The following is a 6,777-nucleotide window of genomic DNA, read 5'->3' on the forward strand; positions in this document are numbered from 1 at the left end:
AAAAAAACATTTTATGCAGCTTGACCCGGGATGACCAAAGACTCAACATTCATGTACAATGAATTTTTCATTCCAATTGTAATTCCCATGGCATATTTGACATTTTGACCTGGAATTTCTATGAAGTGGAAACGACCAACAAGTGTTGCAATTACAAGTTTCATTTCTAACATTGCAAGAGTTTTGCCAACACATGCACGTTGACCGCCACTAAATGCATTAAACTTGGCCACTGGTGTATGCAACAATTTTCCAGTCGTTGGATCAATAAATCGTTCAGGTCGAAATTGAGCTGCATCAGGTCCCCACACTTTGGTCCATCGAGCAGCTCCATAATGGCACATTCCGACAGTCATTCCCTTTGGTATAAATGTACCATCCGAGAAAATGGTATCGTGTACACATTCACGCATTGTAAATGGTACAGGAGTTTGAAGACGCAATAATTCACGAATTGTTGCATCAAGATATGTCAAACCGTGCAACTCATCTATTGATGGTACGTATGTGTGGCTTGACAAAAGTTGCGGTAACTTTGCATGCAACTCGGCTTGAAGTTTCATTTCCACTTGCGGATGTTGCGTTAATGTATGGATTAACCAGCTCATGGCATCAGCAGACGTGTCCCGACCAGCACCTAAAGCAGCCACTGCAATGTTGCGTACGTCTGTAGGCGACACGAGATCACCATCTTGTTCCATACACTCGAGTACAATTGACACAATATCTTGTTCAATTTGTGGTACCGCTTTACCATTTTGACACTTTTGTTGCCGTTGATGACGAATAGCAATTGCTTTCGAAATGATTGTCATGATAAATTCGTCAATAAGTGTAACATCGTCACGAAGTTTGCGTTCTTGACCAACATTAAGCCACCGTTTGAGTTTCCAAAGCCAAACTGGTTGTTGCAACCGACCCGCAACAATTGACTGTGCTTCGTCAAATGCGTGTTCAAATGGATGTTCATGCTCCGAATCAAGTGTATCAAGTGAATTGTTAAACGCCATTTCAGCAAATGCTTTAAACGTAAAGCGATGCATGAGCATATAAAGATCAATCGAGTTTTTACTATTGGCAGCCTTGGTCAAAACTTGTTGCAACAAGAGTGTATGTCGTTGCATTACTGGCATCATATGTTCACGAATGGCACGAGCATTTAAAAGTTGAATTAGCAATCGACGATGATATTTCCAGCGCTCGCCTTCAATAAGAAGGACACTATGACCCATCAGGTCTACAAACATTTCGTATTGGTGTTTTCCTTTGCGAAAGTGCTCGAATTGAGTCTTCACAACATGTTCATAATGTTCTGGTACAGCTGTCACAAGCATGTCACTTTGACCTGGTAAATGCAACTTGAACATACCATTATGGGCAATACATTGTTCGGCCATCCAGTCGTGAAAACGATGAGCATTACTTGCCAATGCAATCATGTTCCCAATATATGGCACTTTGGATTGTAAATACGGCACGATTTTAGGTTTATTGGTACCCTCAATCTCAGTTGCTTCAACTATAATACCAACCGATTCACGTGAACGAGTGGCAACATATGTGGCAACTGCTGCAACTCCTGCAAACAAAACAAAACTTGCGGGACCGAGTGGAGAGTAGGCACGATGTTTTAAAAACCATTGACGCAACATTGCCAAGTGAACACAATGCAAAGAGTTGGTAAATGTGTCGTTTCTTATATACCAACAATATTAGACAAGACGGATAGGTGCATGTTGAGGTGTCCCACTTCCGTCATGAGTTGCACGGGAACCACGTTGTGGCCTGACATTTGCAACTGTACCAATGAAAGTGATTTTATTTATTGCAAATCTCCATTTTTACTTGCTCACGTAACGTGCGGGGTGCATTCTCAAGATTTGATAACAAAAACTTGGTACTAAACATTTTCTTTGGCATGATAAGAATTGCTCTGCAACCATCTGGGTCAGTTGCGTAAAGTGTGCATCACTTGAGTCGGCTATGATGTGCACAAGTTGTTGCATAAGAGGGAATACTTATCATTCAATAACGCAACCTTCTATATATTGTCATGTGTTGCATTAAATGTCGCCCATCTTTTTCATACATTTCTCATCATCTTGTCGGTCGTAACACTGTCCCTCTCAACAGTCATACGAGCCCAGAAAGTCCGTCCGAATCTTTCTTCGAACTCGATTGCACCAGCTTTCGTCTCTTGCTCCTCCCACCTCGCGCCATCAAATCGTTTAAACATGTTTGTGTTGCAATTCACTTCATTCATCGTCGTGCGTCCAATTCAACGTCCATGCTCCCTCTTTCGAACCTCATCACCCACCCCCTTGTTGTCGGGCTAATCTTCGCAGCTGCTGGCGTCACTCTCGTGGTTTATTCCAATAGCTACGCCATTGATTCGGATGATAATATAGACGATCAACTGCAACCAATTCCTTATCTTCCTGGCAATCATCCGATCCTCGGACACACGTTCTTATTGGCACGTAATCTCGATCGATTTCAAGATTGGCTTGTTGAAACAAGTATCGCTCGTGATGGAAAACCTTTTGTATTACGTCAACCGGGAAAGAATGACTGGTGGTTTTCTGCACGTCCAAAAGATTTCGAACAAATCTTAAAAGTACATTTTGATACATTCATCAAAGGCTCTCAAGTTCGTGAATTACTTGATGATTTTATGGGTGAAAACATTGTCATTATCAATGGCTCACGTTGGAAATTTCAACGTAAGGCACTTGTACATTTATTCACAGCCAAAGCATTACGAGAAGAAATGACACCAATTGTTCAAAAATGTGCCTTGGCATTACAACGAGTATATGCTAAAGCTGCAAAAGAACGAAGTATAGTGGATGTTCATCGTATGATGGGACGCTTTACGCTTGAAATCTTTGCTGAGATTGAATTTGGGACTCAATTAGGTTTGCTTGACTCAGAAATTGAGCATCCATTTGAGACTGCAATTGATGCTGCAAATCATATTTCATTAGAAAGGTTTGCTGTTCCGATGTGGGTCTGGAAAATCAAACGATGGTTACAAATTGGGTCAGAAAGGGAATTAACGCATCATATGACAATCATCTCAACTTTTGTCATGGATTGTATTTCCAAAGCCATGGCACGACGCAATAAACGGCAACAAGTTGCAGCTTGTGGAGAACCATTAGAACCAGTTGCAAAGGATATTGTATCCATTCTACTTGATAGTCAAGACTGGACAAATGAGCCAGTAAAACCTCAAGATGTATTTAATATCTCGCTTGCTGGTGTTTTGGCAGGTAAAGATACAACAGGTGATGCAACAAGTTGGCTCATGCATTTGTTGCATGAAAATCCACGGGTTGAACAAAAGTTGCGACACGAGTTGCTTACAAAACTTCCAAGATTCATTGAAGAAGAAAGTTACGTCCCGTCTCTCGATGAATTAGATGCCATTAGTTATTTAAAGGCTACTATTCGAGAGAGTTTACGTTTGAAACCACCGGCACCATGTGTGACGCAACATTGTACTCGTGACACTGTTTTTCCGGATGGTACATTTATTCCTAAAGGAATGGATACAACCTTATTGTACCATGCGTCGGCATTACTACCAAGTGTATGGGGTCCAGATGCTCATGAATTCAAGCCCGAACGTTTCTTGGACGAAAATGACAAACTTCTTGTTATGCCTCCACTCAAATTTATTGCATTTAGTGCTGGTCCACGCAAATGCGTTGGTCAGCAACTCGCACTTATTGAAATGAAAGTTGTTACTGCATGTCTCCTGAGCCGGTTCCATTTGACACAAGTTCCCGGACAAGATATTCGTGGTACTATGGGTATCAGTCTCGGTATGAAAAACGGTATGAAAGTTACAGTCGACGCTGCGTCTTTTGCATGAGCATTTCGTATCCTTAACTTTTGTCAGTAGTCTCTTGTAATACACTCAAAAGATGTGAAATTCATTCAAATAGTCCAAATTGAACAATGGTGTAAGTGACACAATTACATATCATATTTGACAGGTATTCGCTCATCATTATAGACCTTGAAGCTACGATCGACTAGCGGGATGGTCGTCTATCGATAGCTTACGTTTGAATAGATAGTAACTATAAAGTACCACAGTGCCTCGCGTCATCTCGTTGCGTTCCATGTTCCATGTTTTTCTATACAAAGAACTGAGCCCTTATCTTATGTCACTTCACTCACCAACTCGACATCAATTGCGATATGAATGGCATCTCGTCATTCAACATGGAAACTTTGCCAGTAGAGATGGCAATTGATACATCTCCAATTCTTCACTTTCCAATCTCGCCAGGTTGTTATCATCCAACAAGATTAAAGTGCCAGGAATATACAGCAATTGTGCGTGAACGCGTCAATACGATGCTTCAACACGAGCACCACATTACCAATCGTCAAGATCAGCATTTACCACCAATTGACACACAAGAGTGGAAACAGGTACAAAGTAGCAAAGATCTTTGTTTTTATAAACAAATTCGTAACGATCGAACAATCGAGCAATTGGCAAGTGAAGAAGCTCTTCCGGATATACGTCAAGCTGTACGAAATGGGTACTCAACAATGCTCTGTCGTGGACAAATACAAGGTTCTATGGAGAATATCATGTACGGAATGACAACTTCGTCTCAAGCAGATTTAATGACAGCTTTTTCATTTAAAAATGCGCCTAGAGACTGTGTTTGGCTCGGTACTATCGAAAATTCGACATCAGAAGACCCATTTCATTCTGTGGACTTTATTTGGACCATGCCGAAGGTCACAGCGTACGTAGTTGATACTTGTTATCTCAAAGCTACAGGAGTTGAAAGTGATATCAATGGAAAACAGTATGGGTATCTAATACTCCATTCAGTAGATTTACCCCAATGTCGACCTTTTGATGCTCGTGGGGTCTCTCGAATCAAAATGTATATTAGCTGCCTCTTTCGTGAAATTTCATCTGGAATATTAAATGTTACTGTGCGTGGAATTCTTAATCCGGGAAAACGAACTGGCATAATAGCCAAAACGTTGATTGCATTATCCATTAAGTCTTTCATGGTCGGACTGTTGAATTCTGTGAGCATTGGCTTGGCGAAAAAACTTACGCTCATGGCGCGTCGCAATCATATGAAACTGCAACGTCTCAAACAGTCTGAGTGCTCGATCTGCATGAAGACACAAAAAAGATTGTTGTTTGCTTTAAAGACGCATTTGTTTCAATGTGGTGTGTGTGGTGCTACAGCTTGTGCCGATTGTATTGCCAACACAAAACAAATTCTCCTTCTTGGTCGCAATGCTCCACATTTGAAACAATCATGTTGTACTACATGTCTTCGAGACGCTCGAGTGACGTATGGAATTCGTCCAAAAGAACCCGAATTTCAAGTCGTTGCCGACTACTATCTTCACCAAAATTCACACATTGTCAACCCAATAAGTCCCTCTCTGTCAGTGACATCTCAGTCTTCGGTGTCGAAGATGTATCCACTTGATACAATTACTCGTAGCCAACGGCGGTCATTATTGAAAAGTTGTTTGTCAGCCGATATGCCAACGAATTCGACAGCTGATAGTTTGAATACGAATTCATTCTCAAGAGACCTCGATGAAGCTGATTTTTGCTTTAGTGACGACGAAAGCCCCAACCATCCAGAATCAAGTCTTAACCTGTCAAGCGACTCGAATGAAAGCACGTTGACATTTTGGCACGGCACACATCGCATGTATGCCGACGATTTTATTCCCATGACTGCAAAAAGTGCACCATGTTCGAAATTTCAATTAATGCAGACATTGTTTCAACTTAATATCAAGGCAGAAAATACTTTATTGCAAACACAAGCTACTACAAGGGGACTACGTGGTGCTGAGCTTGATTGATCCGTTAGATGGTCAATCTGACATCATACCCACGTAGTAGTATGCTTATATCCAAAATAAACGTTATTTATAAACAAAGATCTTGATAATGATGAAAGCTTGTACTGCTAGCAGGCAAACTAATTGCTACGTTAATCATGTAAGATTCAAGCAAATACTAGCACAATGTGTCAATGTGCTAAGAACTCTATTTCTGGGACGGATTGACTTAAAAGTGGATCGGTACTTGCACAATTATAACGCAACCTATGCAGAGACAGTTTGGCTGGTTACAAATTCCAAAGAAACGATCCTTCCTGCTTAAGAAAATTTCAAATCTAATGCAGTCCGTTTGAGTGCCTTAGCTTAGTCGATAAGCTGTGCTTTACTTCAACCTAATGCTAATGATCACGAACTCGCCAATGCGTTTGAAAATCATCAGTTAAATACTGCAGAGTAGTAGTATCTAGCTTGCATCAAAGAGCTACATAACTTCAGCGATACGTCAATTTACGCTTACACCCGCTGCAAGTTGACGGAATAAGCAGAATCATTGACAACGCCACAAATCCAGATCATGTCGTTAAGAAGGCAGTGGACTCGCGTTTGGTGTTTAAAAGCGCCTTGTCGCTAAAGATGGTCGTTTTCGAACGTCACGGATGACTTGACGAGACGCAAGGTCATAATCAAAAGCTTGAAGCGCGCGAAGGCAAATGGATCTAAAGCTGTGCATTACGCCAAATCTAGTGGATGAGACCAACATGACAAGCTCAATCAAATGTCTTTTTATCACCACTCTGTATCCTCTGCATCTTCATACGGCAAACGGCTTCTGTTGAATAGATCACGTCTTCGAGTGACGTCACCAGAATGACGCTAAAAGGTTAAAATGATCCGTTATACGTGATGACGCCAAGGAACTAA

The 6,777-nt window shown here is 41.2% G+C and overlaps 3 protein-coding genes across 3 annotated transcripts; 2 read left to right on the forward strand and 1 right to left on the reverse strand.

Annotated features, from left to right (window-relative positions):
- Window positions 1-11: 11 nt before the first annotated feature.
- On the reverse strand, window positions 12-1,652 carry PHALS_07365 (Cytochrome P450, E-class, group I; the record flags this gene model as incomplete). The annotated part of the gene is made up of 1 exon (XM_024720817.1): window positions 12-1,652. The coding sequence occupies one exon, from the start codon at window positions 1,650-1,652 to the stop codon at window positions 12-14; it is 1,641 nt and encodes a 546-aa protein (XP_024585978.1).
- A 635-nt stretch (window positions 1,653-2,287) lies between these two features.
- On the forward strand, window positions 2,288-3,880 carry PHALS_07366 (cytochrome P450, putative; the record flags this gene model as incomplete). The annotated part of the gene is made up of 1 exon (XM_024720818.1): window positions 2,288-3,880. The coding sequence occupies one exon, from the start codon at window positions 2,288-2,290 to the stop codon at window positions 3,878-3,880; it is 1,593 nt and encodes a 530-aa protein (XP_024585979.1).
- A 356-nt stretch (window positions 3,881-4,236) lies between these two features.
- On the forward strand, window positions 4,237-5,874 carry PHALS_07367 (uncharacterized protein; the record flags this gene model as incomplete). Its single annotated transcript, XM_024720819.1, has 1 exon — window positions 4,237-5,874. The coding sequence occupies one exon, from the start codon at window positions 4,237-4,239 to the stop codon at window positions 5,872-5,874; it is 1,638 nt and encodes a 545-aa protein (XP_024585980.1).
- Between the last annotated feature and the right edge of the window lie 903 nt (window positions 5,875-6,777).

The sequence above is a fragment of the Plasmopara halstedii genome (genome assembly GCF_900000015.1).
Source record: "Plasmopara halstedii genome assembly, contig: Scaffold_3109, whole genome shotgun sequence".
NCBI classification, from domain to species: Eukaryota; Oomycota; class Peronosporomycetes; order Peronosporales; family Peronosporaceae; genus Plasmopara; species Plasmopara halstedii.